The sequence below is a fragment of the Conger conger genome, chromosome 14 (assembly GCF_963514075.1).
Source record: "Conger conger chromosome 14, fConCon1.1, whole genome shotgun sequence".
Taxonomy (NCBI): Eukaryota; Metazoa; Chordata; class Actinopteri; order Anguilliformes; family Congridae; genus Conger; species Conger conger.
Window position 1 is genome coordinate 36,034,989 of NC_083773.1, and position 21,873 is coordinate 36,056,861.

General features: G+C 40.8%; 1 protein-coding gene across 1 annotated transcript in view; it reads right to left on the minus strand.

Annotated features, from left to right (window-relative positions):
- rspo4 (R-spondin 4) overlaps nucleotides 1-21,873 on the minus strand; it is a 45,786-nt gene that overhangs the window by 14,316 nt on the left and 9,597 nt on the right. The window contains exons 2-4 of the mRNA XM_061220472.1: nucleotides 16,714-16,902; nucleotides 8,036-8,173; nucleotides 3,488-3,673 (exon numbers count right to left, since the gene is read on the minus strand). Of these exons, the coding sequence (XP_061076456.1) occupies nucleotides 3,488-3,673; nucleotides 8,036-8,173; nucleotides 16,714-16,902 (513 nt within the window). The remainder of the gene's footprint in view (nucleotides 1-3,487; nucleotides 3,674-8,035; nucleotides 8,174-16,713; nucleotides 16,903-21,873) is intronic.

Below are 21,873 nucleotides of genomic sequence, written 5' to 3' on the forward strand. Positions count from 1 at the left end.
CATACCATCATCAATCATGGCTTAAACAAATTAATAAAACAAGACAGAATAATTCAGAGAGAGGGAACTCACAACCAGTACATAATGAATGTACCTCTCATATGTGGCATTAAAATGTAAATAAACCATGTTTCGAGGTGGGTGTGATTCCTATCCACCATGGTTTCCAAAGAGCCTTGTTGGAAATGGTTGATTAAATATTCTTCTCATTAGAGGACTTGACAGTTAATTAACTCATTTCTACATTTAACACCAAGACAGTGTGACAGACAAGACAAGTCTTGCACCTTAATTTTTTCACTTCTGAAGATCCCATGAATAACTCATTAGTAAGAGCTACAGTATGTGAAATATAGTGTAGGGAACTATCACCATGTACAGATGTCTGGTGAAAAGGAAGTCTGTACATGCCTCATTTGAAGAGGACCAGTGTTTAGTGACTTAACGGCCCATAAACCTCTGCAACAGAAATTTGCTCAACTGGACACAGACAAACACAGGGCAGACAGACAGACAGGCAAGCCATCAGGCAGGCAGGCAGACAGATAGAGAGATAGAGCAGAGAGCAGTGCTGAGATAGGCAGATGAGAGCAGGGGTGTGACTGGCAGAACAGAGCAGGGCTGTGATAGGCAGATGAGAGCAGGGGTGTGACTGGCAGAACAGAGCAGGGCTGTGATAGGCAGATGAGAGCAGGGGTGTGATTGGCAGATGAGAGCAGGGGTGTGATTGGCAGATGAGAGCAGGGGTGTTACTGGCAGAAGAGAGCAGGGGTGTGATTGGCAGATGAGAACAGGGCTGTGACTGGCAGAACAGAGCAGGACTGTGATAGGCAGATGAGAGCAGGGGTGTGATAGGCAGATGAGAGCAGGGGTGTGACTGGCAGAACAGAGCAGGGGTGTGATTGGCAGATGAGAACAGGGCTGTGATTGGCAGATGAGAACTGGCTGAGTTTAGCAGTTGGGTTGGCCCCAACTTCCTTCACACTCCTGTCCTACTGTATGTGTGAGTATCATCAGTCAGTAGTTCCCTATGACAGGGTGACTACTTTTTGGGAAGTAGCAAAAATCTTATAACCAATCACATCAGCTCAGCGCAGATAGGTCTAATATGAGAGTGGTGATTCACCCTGATGACCACAACCTCTGATGATCTGACCAATGACTGAGCTGCACCTCCCCGGCACTGCCAATTGGTGCAACGTTAAGGCTAGAGTGTCTTTAGACCACTCTGGATCAAATGGTTTGGGTTCGGAGGCTAAAGTGTGAAGCTGACCAGCTCATCTAACCCACCTGATGAGCATATTATCTGACGTGTGTCCGTTTCCCAGCTTGTTCTTCACCCGACAAAGAGCCGTGCTTTTCGGTAGCCGGTACTGTTGGGCCTGGTACTGTAGTTCCGCTGCCAAAGGCCGTTATTCACCGCGCTTTGGGAGAGTGTTCTCCTCATTCCCTGAAATATGTGTTGACTAGCAGAGCGGAGTACAATTCACACGGCCAGAACGGGGTCTGCCTTAGCTCTGTGACCTCTGAGCTATTTTAAGACACGAGGCTCCTTTCATCTTCTGAGGCATTCAGAGGTTGGAGAAGTTTATCCAGCCTTCAGCTGTGAGAACGCTTGGCTATCGGGGCTTGGCTTGACTGCACAGTTTAGTATCTGATTACATCAACCACAAGCCTGGCATCAGCCCCTCCCTCCGGCTCCGGAGAAACTCCATTCCAGTTGGTGTTCGGTGTGTGTGTGTGTGTGTGTGTGTGTGTGTGTTGCGGTCGTTCTTGTACAGGAAAAAAAACAGCACCGGTGAATACACCTGTTGTAAGCAGGAATAATTGGTTCAAACTCCACACACACACACACACACACACACACACACACACACACACACACACACACACACACACACAAACACACACACATCGACCCTACTGGAGTGCCTCAGGAGTTTTTTGTTGTTGTTTATTTATTCAAATCAAGACAAACAATTGACCTAATTAAGTAAGTGAGAGCAAGAGTTGGCAAGAAATCCCGAAATGGATTGACCCTCACTGTGCTCCCCTGACACACTGCGATGGTTCACAGACTGGAACGACTGGTTCCATTCTGTTCTTTTGAGTCACAGTGTGGTTCATATTGGGTCTGCTTGCAATAGAAAAATTATAATACTTTTGTATGAAGCAACTTACACAGCACTGAGTTTTTACATACAACTCACTTACTCGGCTGGATAGTTACTGATACAATTCAGGTTAAGTAGCCAACCAAGTTTACAACAACAGCACCTCTTAAGCCTCAGTCCTCAGCACAACATTTAATTTAATTAGAGAAGGCTGCTTGCCGAGCATGGTAGGTTTGTGGTCATTAATGACTCCCATGTTGAGCTTATATACATTGTTAGAGAAATAGCCGTCAATCATTATTATGGATGAGATTCTTTACATGGTTACTACATTTTTGCTTCTAAAAAATATTTAAAGAACAAAGATTTGTTGTCCATATCCTTTGAACACAATAGCGCTGGATGGTGTTAACAGTTGCAATACTAAACTCCTAGCAAGGAAAAATAATTAAAAACAGGCCTACTTTATTTCAGTGAGCCTTTAGTATTTACTGGATCAACACAAATTTTTACTGATTGAAAACATTTCCTTTTGGCTTTTCAATATCAAGGCTCAAGAAGTGTGTGATACAGCGATGCACAAAATATAATTTTGCTAACAAGCCAATTCAACACATTGACACTGCAAGAACTGCCCTTTTTTTTCTTGAAAACAATGTAATTGCAGTATTTTCTGCAAAACCCTGTTTCACCATGTTGGGAGACTTCACTATACTAAGAGTGTAGCAGATTTTAATTTCATTAATTAAAGAGACATTAATTTCTCTTTATCTTTGACTACAACTGGCATTACAGTGAATGTCCTTGCCTTTTTTCACACAGTGGATAGCCTATACATTAAATGAATAATCTTGCACGCATTAACAAGATATCCATTTCATTTGATTCAAATGAATGAACATCTCTTGAGCAAGAAAAAAACGAGCGCATTGTTTGCGGATGTATTCTTCCGGAATGAGTGACAGAGTAAATAACCTGTGGATGCACCTCTGACATTTGAAAGAGCAAGGACATTCCATTAAGCCAGGGGTGTCCAATCTGTGTGTGTGTGGTGTGTGTGTGTGCAGGTTGTTGTTTCAGCACAGGACTAAGACAGCTGATTCTACTCATCAAGGTCTTGATTAAAGACCACGATTAGTTCAATAGTATAATCAGGTGTGTTACTGCTGGGTTAAAACAAAAACACGCCGGCCCTTTTAGGACTCCTCTGCATTCGGCTAATTCATGTTTTCTCACTTCCACCATGTTCAGGTACTTTTCACTGTTCCTTTCCTTCCTGATAGGTGGAGCAAGGAGCAAGGAGCAAGGAAAGGATGAGAGGAAAGGGAGAAGGAGGTGGAATAATTATTGATTGGAAAGAGCCACAGGCCTACCTTCAGGACACCTCTTCCTCATCTTGCACCTCCTGATTTCTTGTTGAGTGGGACACGGCTGTGGCGCCCCCTCCTGGCCTCCGTAGGACTCTCTGCTGCGGTTCTGTTTGCCCCACCTGAAGCCGCAGTGCACCCCGTCCCGCTCACAGGCGTTCCACTCACCCCACTCACGCACCTGACAGCCCTCTGCAAGACAGACAGACAGACACTTCCCCCTCACTGTCCGCAACAAGCAGGGCCTACTGGAGGCATAGTAATAATTACACTCAAAGCACCGACTGTAACTCAATAGTACAGCAGAGAAAAAAATTAAATATAAGTTGAGACTCTAAAAAAGCCAAAAATAAGAGATATGTTATTACATTACATTGCACGCATTTAGCAGACGCTCTTATCCAGAGCGACGTACAACGAAGTGCCGATCGAACACAGGGACAAGTGTGAATCCTAGCGTGATCATACAGATACAATTGGAACCCTTGAAGAATACATCAACTTACGAACTAGCACACCATGGTCGGCAGCTAGAATACCCCGAGTACCACAATACAATACAACATCTAATGCAATACGAGTTGTGTTGTAAAGTACAAACTGTGCATATCTAGTCTACAATAAGAATAACAATTCCTGTGGGGCACAGTTCCTTCTTGGCACCTTCTAGTGCACGCAAATGTTTGAAAGAAAAACGCACGCAGTGTCCCAGACATCTCTGAGGTCTCAGACACTGAAATGATGCATAAAGCGCTGGATGACAAAGCACGTTCAGATTATATTCATGTTTGTGTCATTTTGCTTGTCTCGGTGCGACTGGTCTGGTAAGGATGCACATTTATGCTTTTGAATCACAGAGTATTGCACACCTAGACCTTTGTCGTTAAATCAATCTCCTCCGTTTGGCAGTTAATTCATGTTGAAAACGGGGCTAATGTCCATGATGCAGACATTTTCGAGCCAGCTTGTGAGTCATGCACATAATGGCCGACATGACGTGTGGTGGGGCCAGCAGATAACAATTCAGGGAGCAGTTGCAGCACAGGATTCCTTCAGTACTTGAGGTAATAAGACAACATTATAAATAAGAAATCTACCAAAATTAGATATAACTAAAATCTAAATTAAACTTTCATTCTTAAATTGGAGTCGGAAATAGTGAACCAGAGTCAAAGATTATCGTAACTCAAATGCAGGCACTATTTTTGAGGTCCTGTGTAATCCCGTACCAGAATAAAGTGGAATACAGAGTGCCACTATTGTCTTTGTCACTTGCGGTATTTGTTGGCTGATCAAGTCTCTCCACAGAATAGTCACAAACATTTACATTTACATTTTAGTCATTTGGCAGACATTTAATAAGATTGTTATTGTTAATAACCTGTTTCCAACAGTGCCTGAAGGAGAAAGATCCAGATACCTTCACCCAGCTCAGCCAACCTCATCATTGGGTTAGTGGAGGGCTTAAGGCCAAAAGATCTATCTGCGGTATGGCTGGCCTTGGCGAATGTGTATGGACACATGTTAATACAAGAAGCCCTGAGGCATTACCATGTACAGAACAACCTGATATAGATATATGATCAGGAACTACTAGAGAAGGATTAATCTCCTTTTTACAGCTAGTGACTTCACAACATCTTGGCAGCAGCTGGAGCACGGAATAGTAACAGGCTGTACCATCTCTGTATTCCTGTCTGTGATGGCAATGAACATGATCATCAAAGTTGAAGCAAAGTTGAGACCAGAGGCCCAAAGACAGCCACAGACATCAGGCAGCCACCAATCATCTATGCGTGATGAACGATCTGACCATCACAACAGACACACGCATCCAATGTGGATATCAACAGCACTATAGGAAGCAGCTGTAAGGACCAGCAGTTAAATCAAGTGCCTTGGGAAGTGTTTTGATCTTAGGTGACCATAGGTGACCACAACAACATCATTAAGACACAAAAGTAGGTGGAAGAAGGACTCTATAGCAAAACAGATCATGACCGTGAAGGACTCAGGAAAAAATTCAAGTGAAGATGGGAAGAAATGTGTATCCATCCAAGGCAGTTGCGGAAGCGGAAAGCACTCTGGGATAAAGACATTGTAGGACCTGTGTTTCAATGACGCCAGGGTCTTGTTACATCAAAACAACAATATTGGAAAATTAAGCTTGTGTCACTGAGCTTGATAGTGGGAGAGGAGCATCATGCCCTGCACCAATATGTATGAGAGGCTAGCTAGCTCCACTACTGTCTAAAGTGAGACATGGGACATGGCCGGACCTACATTTGCTAGTTTCACACCAGAGAGTTCAAGTGCCAAGAACAGCACAAGGTTCAAAAGGCTGGACTTAATGGATTAATTCATTAATGCATGTGTCTTGGGTGCAACATGTGATTAACCAATCAGAGTCACCTTCCAATTCCTTTAAAGCCACCTGCCTTCACCCCTTTAAAGGGGTGATAATATAATGCAAGACAGATTTACTCCTGAGGAAAAAGACCTCATCATGCATGAGATTAAAATCCTGTTCCGGGAAACAGTTTAAGAATTGCAGAGAATGGTTCCATCTTGGGGTCACCAAGTATCAAAAAGAACCATAAAAGGCCAACTCCATACCAGCAAACTATTTGGTGTGTTGCACAAAAACAGCCCTTACTGAGCACAATAAATCAAACCAAGCATCTGGAATTTGGAATTATGACGAGAATGGAAGAGAATGCTATGGTCAGATGAGACCAAAATTGAACATTGAGGAATGCATACAAGGAGAAGCACCCTGTCAAATATTATGTTTTGGAGATGTTTTGCTGCCAGTGATCCAGGGCACTATTTAAGATCAGTGACACAATGAATTCAACAAAGTACCTGGGCATTTTGCGCAGAGAATCTGGTTGTCTCTGCTAGAAAGCAGAGACTTGATTGTAGGTAAATTTTCCAGCAGGACAATGACTCCAAACATCCATCAAAATGATTAAGTGTAGACAATATCCATGTTCTGCAATGACCATCCCAGTCTTCAGTCCCAAGCCCAATATGAAGTGACTTTGGCTTTGATTGAAAAAATTGTAAAGAGTTTTAACAGGGACTCAAAAGAATTGCATAGCAGTCATTTTGATTATTTGGTCGAGAGTGCCATGTGACTGAAAGGGTTAAATTGCATCAAAAACCTGCGGTCTGAACTGAAGAGTGGGGTCCATAAGTGCAAACCCAAGGATATCAAAGTTCCGCATAAAAGAATGGTCAAAAGATCCCTCTAAATGTGTTCTCTAAACTTATCAGAAATTATAGGAAAAGACTCTTGACTGCCATCTTTACCAGGGGTGGTTGCACAAAATATTAAACCAGGGGTGCCAATAATTGTGAAACCTATTTTTGTGGGATCTACTTTTGATAACTTTTTATGACTTAACAACATAAGAAAAGTTTCTGTCAATAATGGTATTATTTGTTTGTTTACAGTATTTTTGTGCATATTTATCAAGGGTGCCAATCGATTCTGGGGCCCACTTTATATCCCAAGACTCTTTCCTTATATTGCTATCCCTTTCAAATCAGAATCCAGACGCAAGGAGATATATTGGCTTCCATTCTTGAAGAAAAAAGAGTGTCCCGATTGTGTTGTTCAGAGTAATATTTAATCTGATCCAACAGCTCTAGCATTACCTAATTTAGGAGCCTATTGTATTATTATTTTTTGTCTTGTTTTTTTTTTTCTCTGAAAGGGCTCTTCCAGTAAAAATCAGCTCCCTTCAAATTTTTGGTCACTGTCGCCAAGGACATTTCCTCAAGGATATAATTACAACAGTCTTGTCAGTGCTCATCCAAGGACCTGTCATTTCTCAGTGAAGTAACAAAAACACAGGCATTAAACGTTTCAAGGAAATCCTTAATATGCTTGCGCAGAAGGTTTTACATGCGTTTATGACAGCTTAACATTTTTGATCTGTATTCAATCAGCATCCCAACCCATTATCTCTGTTAGAACAGCAAGCCAGTTAAGGTGCTCTGGAGTTCATTATGATAAACCTCGGAACAGGCCGTCCACTACAGCCAAGCCTGCAGAGACCCACAAACTCATTGTGCGATGTAGACCAAAGGCCCACCTCTGCACCATATCTCCCCTGATCCTCTTTAGCTGTTCTTTTTCTCATTAGAATCTTGTTTTGGAGTAGTAACGTTATTAGTGTCAGAAGGTAGCTCCTGCTGGTGGTGATGAAACGGTCAAAACTTAGCCGTAGGCGCAGTTTTCAAGCGCAACCCTGGTTTTAATGACAGTCAGAGGTCTTACCAAATAACAAGGAAAGTGAAGGAAGGAAAATGAGCCTACGCTCAGAATTAATAGAGTTATTCCACGGCGATTAAAGGGAGCGCATTTGATGCAAACAGCTAAATGCTCTTTAGAACCTTCATAGTTCTGGCTTCATGCATTTTAAAGATATGAATCAAATCAAAACACAGCCATACAGAGTAATTTCACAGGTAGCTCAGAGCAGCTGGTGTACCAGGTTGAGGATATACAATGGCTGGTTGAAGCAATTATGAAGGAGTACTCACCTATGCAGTCTGTTAGGTGTGGAATTGTGCCTTCTGGGCAGGTGGTTAAGCATTTGCCTTTAAAGAGCTGGAAACCCCCTTTGCATTTTGTACAGAAATCTTTATTGAAGCATCTCTCACAGTTGGGAGCTTTGCATTCTGTAAGACACACCAGGGAAAGTACATGTAATTACAGCACCAATAAAAGACACGTCAGTTGAATACTGTGCAATGTGAATGGAAAATTCTCCATTCAGTCCATCAATTAGAGGATGCACCTGGAAATAACATGTGCTCCTGCTCCTTATTTTACAGTAAATAAAGAATCGTTGTTATTGTTACTGGTGCAAGGAAGTGAGCATTAAAAACAGTCACATCTTCCATCGATGAAATCCAGAAATACCCTACCTGCTCTCAATAGCTGTGAGTCAAGGTCTACCTAGAAGAGAGTGTTCCCTAGACTGATGTGTGTTAGTAATAATGACAGATGCATTCATAAATTAACAGCGCTAAAACAGTTTAAAAGGTATCGCCCATCAGTAGACTTCTGTTTCCCTTTAAGCACCATTATTTGAGGACCTGGACATTCATTTTCTACTGTGCTGCAACCTCCTACAAGGTCTCATATTGGAGAGAAAACGTACTGTAATAGGAATACGGTTTTAAGTCTAAATATAAGATAAAATATATTTCAGACTGTGTTTGTGTGAGTGTTGTTTTTGTTTTGGCTGCTCTCCAGGTGGCACACTACAAGGGACATTCAGTAAACATAAAATAAATATTTCACTGCAACATGTTTTTGTCATCAAAGTTACGTTTATTCAGAGGTGGAAAGTCTAGGGGTCCTAAGTTGTACCATGTCAAAGTCTAGGGGTCAGAAAATAATAAAAAATGCCCGTTTTCAGTAATTAGCTCCACGTACCTCCTGGTGGATGAATTGTGCTAGTTAGAAAACATTTTATTTGTCCGGGTGATTTAAACAAAATACTGGGGAGGGATTTTACTTTCTGAACTTTAACAGAGACTACAGGCGGCACTAAGAATTTGTCTCCTTTTTTCCCCTTTTTCTTGCTCTACTCCTAGCTCCACGCACCAGGAGAGGCGAGAAAAAGAGGCAAGGAAAATAAATGAAGACAGGGAAAACTAGAAAGTGTGAATTAGGCAACGGGAATGTCCTTGCTCCTTCAAACGTTAGTTTGAAGCCATGTCAGTTACAAACATGGCAGATGGGGAGAGGTGGATCCACAGGTCGATCATTTATATGTCAGGCTTTCCAAAAAAATGCTTCTGCAAAGGATTCGCTGTAGTTTCCTTGCTGAAAGGGAAATTTGGGAGTTCCTAACTTCTACTTCTAGGAACATTAACATGCTCTTAAAGACGGCGGACCTTGATCAATTTCTGGGTCAGGAGCAAGGAAAATAAAAAAATAGGAAAATAAGTGATTGGAATGAGCCCTTTGTGTCTCTTCACAGTTTTTGAAGAGAACAGACCATTTAGTCTACCTTGACTTGTCACCAACCTACAGACTAGGGCAGGGATGGGAAATTCCAGTCCTGGAGGTATGCAGGATTTTGCTGCACGAGTTTTCCAAGCACAAGTGCTGTACGAGCATTTGAATCAGTATCTGAGTCGATTGGAGTATTGGCATGTCTTATTTATTTATTTCACTAGCAGCAGTGCAGTAACAAAGACTTAACATAAACTTAATAATACAGGCCTACCATGCAAGAGTATTAAGTTGCCGACTTCTTAAAATTAGACAGTGCCATGGTGCTTATCCGAACGAGGCGATGGTTCCCATACAACGTTGCATGTATCGTTAGAAAGTATTAGAAAGCTTACATTCTCCTCTTTTGATTAGTTTCTAAAACTCAAAATACATTTTGGGGTCAATACGACTGATTGTGATAGAGCAGGTCACATTTACAAAAGAATCACCTGATTTATATTTTTAATAGCAAGGCCCCTGGATGGACTACAGAAATGACAGACAATTCTTTGTAAAGGTGAAAGTCAGATAGACAGATAATGCAGTACTCGCTCACCCCTACTAATTAACCAAATGCACAACAACCAATTCACTCGTAAGTCCACAATAAAACACCACAAAAAAGAACATTTATCAGCTGCTGTTTACAGTATGTCATGGAATGTGGCAAAAAATCATGTAAATGATTGGCAAATCATGATACATGATAATTAAGGGCAGAAGCTGGTCTGAAATCCAGAAACAGATTTTGTTGCCCATCCCTGTATTAGAGCATGGGTGGCCAACCTTGTCCCAGGAAAGCTGCAGGATATGCTGGTTTTTGTTATTACGCGGCACGTATTTGATCAATTAAGGCAGACGATTACACTGACCATAACTGGGGCACATTCAATCTGAGAACAGTTTGCTATGGTTTCCCGGGGGAGGTTTACGAAGGGAGCTTAACATACCCAAGGTTTCTTCGCGTTACCTGGATTCACAAAACCAAACAACCGTCGGGGGGTTAACCGGAACTACGAGGGTGGTTATCAACTTGCTTAATGAAAACAGGCTGTGAACCGAGAGCCTATAGCAGCGCAGCAGGGGCCACACGCTACTGAGCACCTGAGGAATAACTATGAATGAGCATAACAGACAGATACAAAGAGCATAAAATACTGACAGGCGAATTGAAAAAAGTAACACCGACTCTGCCAACAAAGCCAGGGACAATGGTCAGCAAAAAAACCTATAGTGTGAATTTGTTAGTTCTAAACCTATTTAGGATATCATATAAATCCACAATCTCACCAGAAATGTATTTCTGCTGCGGAAATTAGGTGGAAATTATTACTTCTAGATCTCCCAAAACTTAAACTTGATACAAGATATTTAAAATAATTATGCCTGAAGCTAAAAAAGTGTCTTCTTAAACTCAAGAATCTTATAATTAAGGGAAGTAGATATTGCTGTGTTCAAGAAGCTTCAATTATGGTGGCTACTGTATTCTCTTGATTTAGGATCTTGCTTATATCGTTCGTATAGTCTAACCTCAGAGAAAGCCAGATGGTAAATTGGGTCTCCGCCCAGCGAAAATAAAACAATTCGAGCTCCGCGGGAAAGTCCTGGAGAGACACCGCTTTCCAAGGAGCTTATTGGTCAAAGGTGCTTTTGTATGTTTCAAGCCAATAGCCTGAACGTAACCTGCTCCAGACCAGGTTAGTCATGCATCATAAGTCGCCCCAGCAATATACCTGAATTGAATGTGGGTGGCCTGTAGCGTAGTGGTTAAGGTAAATGATTGGGACCCGCAAGGTTGGTGGTTCGATCCCTGGTGTAGCCGCAATAAGATCCAGACAGCTGTTGGGCCCGTGAACAAGGCTTTAACCCTGCATTGCTCCAGGGGAGGATTGTCTCCTGCTTAGTGTAATCAATGGTACGTCGCTCTGGATAAGTACGTCTGCCAAATGCCAATAATGTAATGTAATTCAGCTTCCTGGGTTACCTCGCTAACTTGGGGGTGTAGCCCGAATCAATAATGACGTAGGCCTATGCTTTAAAGCCCGGAGAATGTACAGAATGGCCATCTCAGACGGCATAATAGCACACCGTACATGACATTTTATTTAGCAGACGCTTTTTTCCGAAGCCACATACAACAGTGCATATCAAGGTCATACAACAAACATCCAAACATGTCAAATAAGGTACAATTCATATATGATTGGTTGTAAGGCCATGAACATATGTCCAGTGCACAAGCTAGAAAGGCCAAGTCCATACCAAGATAACTACAACTGTAATTCAAAAGTCCTATAAAATACAAGGTAATGAATTTCTCTCTTAAACACAACTGCAACCAGACAGGAGGGAACTTGTTTGTGAAATCAGCTGGTTTAGCGATTGGTTGGAATGAAAATCTGCATAATCTTCGTCCTCCATGGCAAATTATTGGCCACCCATGTAAAAAAAGCACAATACAGCACAGTAACCAATAACATGAACAATCATTGGTCATGTTATTGGCTTTGCACCAATATTGGTTCAGGCATCAGTTTTACGTGTGCTAAAAGGTTTCCATGCTAAAGGTCATAGGAAATAAGGCCCAAAATCTGTACCAGCGTTTATTTCGTTTTTATTACACTTACAAAGCATTTTCATATGGTTTCTATATGTTCTGTAACAACAATACATGGTGAAATATCTTGTGCAAGACACAGTTATGCATTAGAAAAGAAAACAAAGTTTTATATTCTCTGAGAAAACAAAACAGAATTTTTTATTTTCTTAAAGAAAACAAAACAGAAAGTTTTCCTTTCTTAAAGTAAACAACAAGAGCACAATGTTTGTATGACAGTAATTTAAAAATAAAACACACACACAAATAAATCTAGAAAAATGTTGGAACTAATCAGATGGAAAAGTTAAAAAATATTGGGAAGGGATAAGAATATGCCAGAATAAACAGATGTGTTCTGAGATGTTTTTTTCTTTATTTTTCAAAATATGAATATTCTGGTTTTATTGGGACGTGTCCCAACGCTCAGAGGCACATTACGAAACATGCTTCACTGCTGAGAGACTGCAGTTCAAATCTGCAGTAGGCACAGTCCACGGAACAGGGTCTCCCAGAAGGAGTTTAGAGTTTCAGTGGGGCAAAACGAAAGCAGGACTTTGAAATATCACAACAGGTGTTGTGCTTACTATTCTGCATTCTGCATTGCAGTTAACCAAGAGCCCTTGTAATTGGTGAAATGTGTAGAAATTGGTAGAATATGGGAACAATACTTTGATTGGATGGTGGTCTGTTGAACTGAGTGAAACATCTCATCAAACGTTTCAGGTGTAAGAGACAATCTATAGAAGGTGAAAGTAAAGCTGGACTGAATCATGCTAGACTGTTACAAAGCACAAAATTCCAAACATAAACCATCACAGCAAATAAGTGCTTCAGTCCTGTAAGGAGACTTTTAAATCAGAGAATATATTTTTTTAAATATGAATAATTTGCTTATCTTAAGTTAATATTTGCTTGGCAAGTGCAATTTTCTTGAAAGTCTAGAAATTACTGTCTCACAATTGGTGATATTTATGTCTTATTTCGCAAAAAAATAATAGTAATATGGTATTACATCTAAATATAAAACTAAAATACTTTTTAAGATATGTATGGTGGAGGTGCAAGATGCTGTTCAGGTGACACAGAGGTATGAACTACATAAAAACAGAAGTAACTAACCTGGATTATATATTAAATAATATGTGAAATATTAAAGTTTAAAAAATCATATTTCAAGTGCATGATTTTGAAATACATGCCCTCCTCAGTGAGAGGTATGAGTTAGTCAAGGAGTGGAACACCTGTGAATTTCTAACCCAAACTCCTGTACAGATTTCTGAGAATCTGTATCAGTGCCCTGACCCAGTAGAATATCCCAGCATGCTTTGCACCAACAAGAATTCTTGATCCAGTAGCCTTTAAATAGTCTGTAGACTAGATCGAGAAACTACTATAGAGGAACTTAAACAGATTCTGTTAAACATTAAAATATTCATATTGCTTTAATAAAAAAGTTGAACATAAATCACATGAAAATGACAACAGCAGGCAATAAACAAACAAAGATGTGCAATCAAAAATAAGCATTTCAAGATTAAAAATACTTGGGGGAATGAACAAGGCTCAGCTGCAGTAGGGTTAGGGTGAGGGTTAGGATTCGGGTTAGGGTTAGTGCAAATATTCACTAAGGCCCATATTTTGCCAGCATCTGCCGAGTTGTGAGCTGGTGAACAAAAGTCCTGAAGGGCAACGAGACAAAAATGATTTTTTGTTAAAAACAATTTTCAAGTCAGTTAACAATTTATTAAGAGGTTCCTATGACTTACTAAGTCATTCGAACTTCACTAAGTGGTTCAAACTTACTATGTTGTCCAAATGAAAATTCCACCCATTTAAGTGAAAATGCCAAGCAATTTGAGTTGTAATATGCTGTCAGTTTCTATGCAAGCTCCATGAATGTTTTATGCATTGGCCATAAAACTGCACACCATTGGAAAAGTGCTTTTGATGTGTTATGAAAATAGTGAGCTGAAAATTGGGGAAGCATAAACCTCTCCTTTAAATGGATCATTGATGGCTAAATCTCCCAAACACGGTGTGAAGGACGATGTTGTCAGCTCACCCACCACCACTGGTTCCGTTGTGAATGTGAGGTGTGCTCAAAAACGAACAGATGTGCCAGTTGGCCAACAGTAGGCCAATATTTAGCCAATGTGATAACCTCCATGTCTGCGATGATCTCTTGAGTAGATACTGAGGTCCAGGGAATCATATAAAACGGCAAAATGTCAACAGTTCTGTTTCATATTGAATGCCTTGTGTGGGAGTTTTATCGGCAGATCTAAACTTTGCCCTCTTCTTGTGTTCTAGACCGGAATGTTCTCTCTAAATAATCCACAATACGGTCATAATCAGCGAGTATTCCCTATTCAGGGAATGCATGCGAGAAAGGTGCGGTAAAATCAATTAAATTTCCATTCAGGTTATATGCGCCAAGGCCTGAATTAAAATACACATTTTAATATCCTCGCCATTGAATTTGTGTTTGTATTTAAGTTGATGACCAGGGTCCATTACAGAAAGTGGGCTTCAGATACCTTAAATATAAACATGAAGTCTGCCTTTCTTGAGCTAGATGCAACATGACCAGATTTGACATCAGATGATAAAGATCGATCCAGCTTGGATAGGTTTAAGCCCATCCATGCACATTCATGGTGAACTTTAAAAGCTATTTTAAACCAAATGCAGAAAGAAACTGATTTAATATGGATTTCAGTACGGGAAACACTGCGGTTCATTTTTCTTCATGCCCTTTGAACAACGCAGCATACAACAACATACAACAAATAGGCGACCTATTGAATAAAAAACTTACTTAACATACGTTTCTGGGTTGTTTGTTTGTTTTTAATTATACTTAATGCATTTAATTTATTTAGATACTTATTTTGCTGTTTCATAAGCTGGATATTATAGGCCTAAGTGTGACCTTTTTTGCTGATTGTGGTACTCAAAAGTCCTCAAAAGTCCTCAGAAGTCCTCAATTAGTTTTCTCAAAGATGAATGAGAATCTGGCTTTTGCTTTTTTTCTATTTTAATTCCCTAGATGAAGCTGCAATGGTTGTACATAACAGTCCCCCTGCCCAACTTCTTTGTAGAATGTGATTGTAATTGGCCAACAGAGCTTGTGATTAGCTGATAAAGTACTTATAACAGGTACAACACACTCACTAACACACAGCTTAAGGGGAATGGCACCCTCACTCAAACACGGGCTAATGTGTACAGCGCACTCTCTCAAACACAGGCTAATGCGTACAGCGCACTCTCTCAAACACAGGCTAATGCATACAGCACACTCTCTCAAACACAGGCTAATACGTACAGTACACTCTCTCAAACACAGGCTAATGCGTACAGCACACTCTCTCAAACACAGGCTAACGGATACAGCACTCTCTCAAACACAGGCTAATGCGTACAGCACACTCTCTCAAACACAGACTAATGCGTACAGCACACTCTCTCAAACACAGGCTAACGGATACAGCACACTCTCTCAAACACAGGCTAATGCGTACAGTACACTCTCTCAAACACAGGCTAATGCGTACAGCACACTCTCTCAAACACAGGCTAACGGATACAGCACTCTCTCAAACACAGGCTAATGCGTACATCACACTCTCTCAAACACAGGCTAATGCGTACAGCACATTCTCTCAAACACAGGCTAATGCGTACAGCACACTCTCTCAAACACAGGCTAACGGCTACAGCACACTCTCTCAAACACAGGCTAATGCGTACAGCACACTCTCTCAAACACAGGCTAATGCGTACAGCACATTCACTCAAACACAGGTTAACAGTTTCAGCACACACACTCAAACATAGGCTAACAGGTATAGAACACTCACTCAAAAACAAATGGGTATAGTGGACCCATTCAAGCACAGGCTAATGGGTCCTACATACTCGCTGAAACACAGGCTAATGCATACAGAACACTCACTAAAACACAGGCTAATGGGTACAGCTCACTCGCTCAAACACAGGCTAACAGGTATACTACTCGCTCAGACAAAAGTTAACAGGTATACTACTCACTCAGACACAAGTTAACAGGTATAGCACTCGCTCAGACACAGGCTAACAGGAATAGCCCTCACTCAGACACAGGCTAACATGTCCCACACTCACTCATAAACAGGCTAACAGATATAGCACTCATTCAGACACAGGCTAACAGGTATAGGACTCACTCAGACACAGGTTAACCAGTATAGCACTCACTCAGACACAAGTTAACTGGCATAGCACTCACTCAGACACAAGCGAACTGGTATAGCATTCACTGAGACACAGGCTAACGGGTATAGCACTCACTCAGACACAAGTTAACGGGTATAGCACTCACTCAGACACAGGCTAACATGTCCCGCACTCACTCAGACACAGGCTAACATGTCCCGCACTCACTCAGACACAGGCTAACCGATATAGCACTCACTCAAACACGGGCTAACAGGTATAGGACTCACTCAGACACAAGCTAACGGGTATAGCACTCACTCAGACACAAGCTAAGAGGTATAGCACTCACTGAGACACGGGCTAACAGATATAGCACTCACTCAGACACAAGCTAATGGGTATAGCACTCACTCAGACACAGGTTCATGTCCTGGCCCCTCATGCCATAGTGTCCTGCGGGACAGGAGTGAAGGCAGGAGCCGTAGTGCCGCATGTCCTCCCTGCTGAGGAAGAGGAAGAGCTTCTCCGGACAACTCTCACAGCCGTTCTCTCTGGAACACACCAGGCAGCTCCGGCAGTCCTCAGGGACATCTCTGGTGACTGCAGGGATACAATCATAAGGGTCACTGAGAGCAAAGTTAACGGTCAATGACCGCAAAGTTAACAGTCATTCACTGCAAACAGAACAGTCATCCAACACAAACATAATGGTCACTGAGTGCAAAGTTAACGGTCACTCACTGCAAACATAGAACTCAGCGTAAACAGAAAAGTCACTCAGCACAAAAGTACCAGTCGCTCAGTGCAAACATAACGGTCACGAAGCAAAACATAACGTTCACTTACCGCAAACATGTCAATGTCGGTCAACTGTATATATCGAAACCCGAATTTAAGAACTATAAATATAGTTACAGTGAGCCTTTTTCAATGATAGGACAGGTTTTACAATGGTCTTGTAGAAATGTTTTAACACAGAAATCTTGTACCTATTGTACCTTTAAGTGCCATGGCAGAACTTTTATGTGATTGGCTTTAGTGAGTTTTTGTAAAAAGGTCTCCAGAAGAGAATCCAGGTGCTGGCGGTTTTCTCTTTTTCTACACAGACATGTGGTTTCAGATTTTTATACACCCGGCTTCATGACTTCTCCTGATTTTTCATGCTTATTCAGGGGGAAGCAGATAAAAGCGATGCTTTGAGCGGTTCCTTCTCCAAAAACATACCAGACTCCAAAAAAATAGGAGGGGGATTAGTCATGCAGCAGAGCCTGGGAATGAGGGGGGGCTTTTGTGTCCTTATCAGGGCTTGCTGCCCCCTTCCCATTGCAAGGAGGGGTGTGTTTGGGTATGAATACCCCCTTCCCACTGCAGGGAGGGGTGTGTTTGGGTAAGAATACCCCCTTCCAACTGCAGGGAGGGGTGTGTTTGGGTATGAATACCCCCTTCCCACTGCAGGGAGGGGTGTGTTTGTAACTGACTGCCCCTTCCCACTGTACAGAGGGGTGTGTTTGGGTATGAATACCCCCTTCCCACTGCAGGGAGGGGTATGTTTGGAACTGGATGCCCCCTTTCCACGGCAGAGAAGGGTGCTCTCGTGACAGCTCCCCTGGTCCTGGAGACCAGGAGGGGCTCTGCTGGCTTTCAAATCTAATAAGTTATTACTAATTTATCATTTAATCAATGGCTTAATTGCACTGTAGCCTAAATCAGCTATAACGTAAAACATTTTAGTGAAGTGGCAGTTTCACTAATGCAGTTCATGCTCGAAAACCCTCCAATGTGGCTGAATTACAACAATTCTGCAAAGATGAATGGGCCAGTTTTCCCATTAAAACGAAAAGGTCAGGATTGAAAACTTGACCTGATAATGTTCCCTGCTTAAATGGTTCAAAACAGTTGGTTTCCTCCAACCATTTGAGTAAACAAAGTAGAAATGTTTCACACTGTAGAAAATAGAAAACAAGACATGTTTCAAAATGGTGAAGTAATATTAAAATAATCTTATTACATGGCAAATTAAAACCAATGATTTATTTTTGGCAAAGGCACAATGCAATGAACATATTTCAGCGCAGAAGAATGCCTCCTTGGCTTTCTTTTTTTTCACTCACTTGAACCTCTACACCAAAGTACAAACATACGTTTTAGATTGAACTGTAATGCAGGAAATGTTACAATACACCATTCTTTACATTCAAATAATTACAGATACCCCAAGGCCTGTCTTCCTGGACGTAAATATTTTGCTTCATGCAACGTGATCGAAACAATTTGTGCCCGCAACACGATCAATGTTACAGGGTTTCACCATAGTTCCAGAAAGAAAGAACACGTCTGCTCAAAGGGCCAGATGATGTTTTAAGAGTGGCATAAAACCAACCTTTACTATTGACGGCAGATGTCCGTGTTTACAACTTTAGGACATGGCAGTGAATCAACTCAGTTTATGAAGACCGGATTCCACACTTCGGTGCACAGTAAATAGACCAACGGCGATTCGGAATAATCCTCGTCTCTACGTTTTGTCCTTCACAGCTTTGCTTTCATGCAGATTAGCAGAAGCACAGACGTCACTGAAATTCTCTCTCCACGAGGGAGTCTCCAAAACGAAAATTCACCGTCTGCCATATGAATTCCATATGGCATGACCTCCACTGAGAGGTTAACTACACCCAACCATAAAAAATGTATGAGCTGACGTCACACACAGCCCCTTGCAACCTTTACCTACTCAGTGTGCCGCCCGTTTTATATCACTATACTATCACTATATAGAACTCGTCACAGTGAAAACAAAGTTCAGCTACACCCACCAGAATACACGCATGAGCTGATCTTACAAACAGCCCCCAGTAAGTTTAATTAGTTAGCTTCCTGTCCGTTTGATACCACCGTAAATAGAGAACTCATCGCAGTTCAAAGTTGTTAATATTGGCCCGCTATGCGGAACTTCCTCACATACAGTATTTGCACAGGTCTCTCTGTCCACAGGAAACAACCCTAGTCTAACCGGGAGGGAACACAGATGGGAAAATATACACACAGGTAAATAAGAACTTATTTAAAACACTTTTCACATCAAAAAAACAAATACAATTTCATGTGAAATGTAATAATCCATCATGGGAAATCGATTTGGCACTGGAAAACAAGACATTGGCTGAGATTCAATAAACATTTGTCCACAAATCTGACAAACAATAAACACAGTTTGGCATGTTCAACGATCACCAAAATCAACGCACTGAACTGAGTTTGTGAAGAAAAGTTTTCAATCATTATTGTAAACAATACTTATTGTGTTATTGTCAATGCAAATAAATACCACCAACTAACCTATTTACACAGCTATACCTATAACATTAACAACCCAAAATATACTCCAAAAAGAACAAAAAGAGAACTAAAGAGGGTTGGGGAGCAGAAGAGAAGAGTTGTTTCTTCAGTCAGCACCACAAGATGGACGTCTACTTGAACTTCAAACTAAAGTCAGTTGTCAGGCAATGCCAATGCCTTCCATCATCTGAAATGCACTGCAATATTTGTCAAGTGCTTACATCTGTTCTAGAGAAGCCACTTCCAAGTGTCTCAAATCATACTTGTTGATAGTGCATGTCTACACTTCAAAGCTTCTGCAGACACGCAATATTGAAATATGAATATTTTTTTAGGAACAGTATATGCTAACCTGCTTTCCTGTTTGTTGCCATAATGTGTGCCTCGGTCTCATGCATGCTCCCGGAACCAGTTTCTTTTTAATCTGAAAATATTTGTTATTTCTCCTGCCCTACCATCGATAAACTAATGAACACATAATGAAGGAGTTGACTGGTGTTCGGATAGATATTGTGGGGGAAGAGGCCATTTATTCAGCTGTCAGTGTCAAACTGATGCCTGTCCATCATGGTAATTTGTGAACTTGGAATTCTATCTGTGTTCTGTGGTTTTAAGATATTAAGCTTCAAAGTAACCAAAGTGAAATGGCTTCAAGCAAATCCAACCATTTAAATGTAGCATTTTGTGCAAAGCTTCACACACACACACCACACACACACACACACACATGCACACACACACATATATATATATATATATATATATATATATATATATATATATATATATATATATACACACACATATATATATATATATATATATATATATATATATATACAGTGGTGTGAAAAAGTGTTTGCCCCCTTCCTGATTTCTTATTTTTTTGCATGTTTCTCACACTTAAATGTTTTAGATCATCAAACAAATTTAAATATGAGTCAAAGACAACACAAGTAAACACAAAATGCAGTTTTTAAATGAAGGTTTTTATTATTAAGGGAGAAACAAAATCCAAACCTACATGGCCCTGTGTGAAAAAGTGATTGCCCCCTAAACCTAATAACTGGTTGGGCCACCCTTAGCAGCAACAACTGCAATCAAGCGTTTGCGATAACTTGCAATGAGTCTCATTGCACAGTGCTGTGGAGGAATTTTGGCCCATTCATCTTTGCAGAATTGTTGTAATTCAGCCACATTGGAGGGTTTTCGAGCATGAACTGCATTTTTAAGGTCATGCCACAGCATCTCAATAGGATTCAGGTCAGGACTTTGACTAGGAACTCCAAAGTCTTCATTTTGTTTTTCTTCAGCCATTCAGAGGTGGACTTGCTGGTGTGTTTTGGATCATTGTCCTGCTGCAGAACCCAAGTTCGTTTCAGCTTGAGGTCACGAACAGATGGCCGGACATTCTCCTTCAGGATTTTTTGGAAGACAGCAGAATTCATGGTTCCATTTATCACAGCAAGTCTTCCAGGTCCTGAAGCAGCAAAACAGCCCCAGACCATCACACTACCACCATCATATTTTACTGTTGGTATGATGTTCTTTTTCTGAAATGCGGTGTTACTTTTACGCCAGATGTAATGGGACACACACCCTCCAAGAAGTTCAACTTTTGTCTCGTCAGACCACAGAGTATTTTCCCAAAAGTCTTGGGGAACATCAACTTTAGAAATGGCTTTATAACCTTTTCCAGACTGATAGATCTCAATTACTTTCTTTCTCATTTGTTCCTGAATTTCTTTCGATCTCGGCATGATGTCTAGCTTTTGAGGATCATTTGGTCTACTTCACTTTGTCAGGCAGGTCCTATTTAAGTGATTTCTTGATTGAGAACAGGTGTGGCAGTAATCAGGCCTGGGTGTGGCTAGAGAAATTGAACTCAGGTTTGATAAACCACAGTTAAGTTATGTTTTAACAGGGGGGGTAATCACACAGGGCCATGTAGGTTTGGATTTTTTTTTCTCCATTAATAAAAAAACCTTCATTTAAAAACTGCATTTTGTGTTTACTTGTGTTGTCTTTGACTAATATTTAAATTTGTTTGATGATCTGAAACATTTAAGTGTGACAAACATGCAAAAAAATAAGAAATCAGGAAGGGGGCAAACACTTTTTCACACCACTGTATATATATATATATATATATATATATATATATATGTGTGTGTATATATATATATATATATATATATATATATATATATATATATATATATATATATATATATA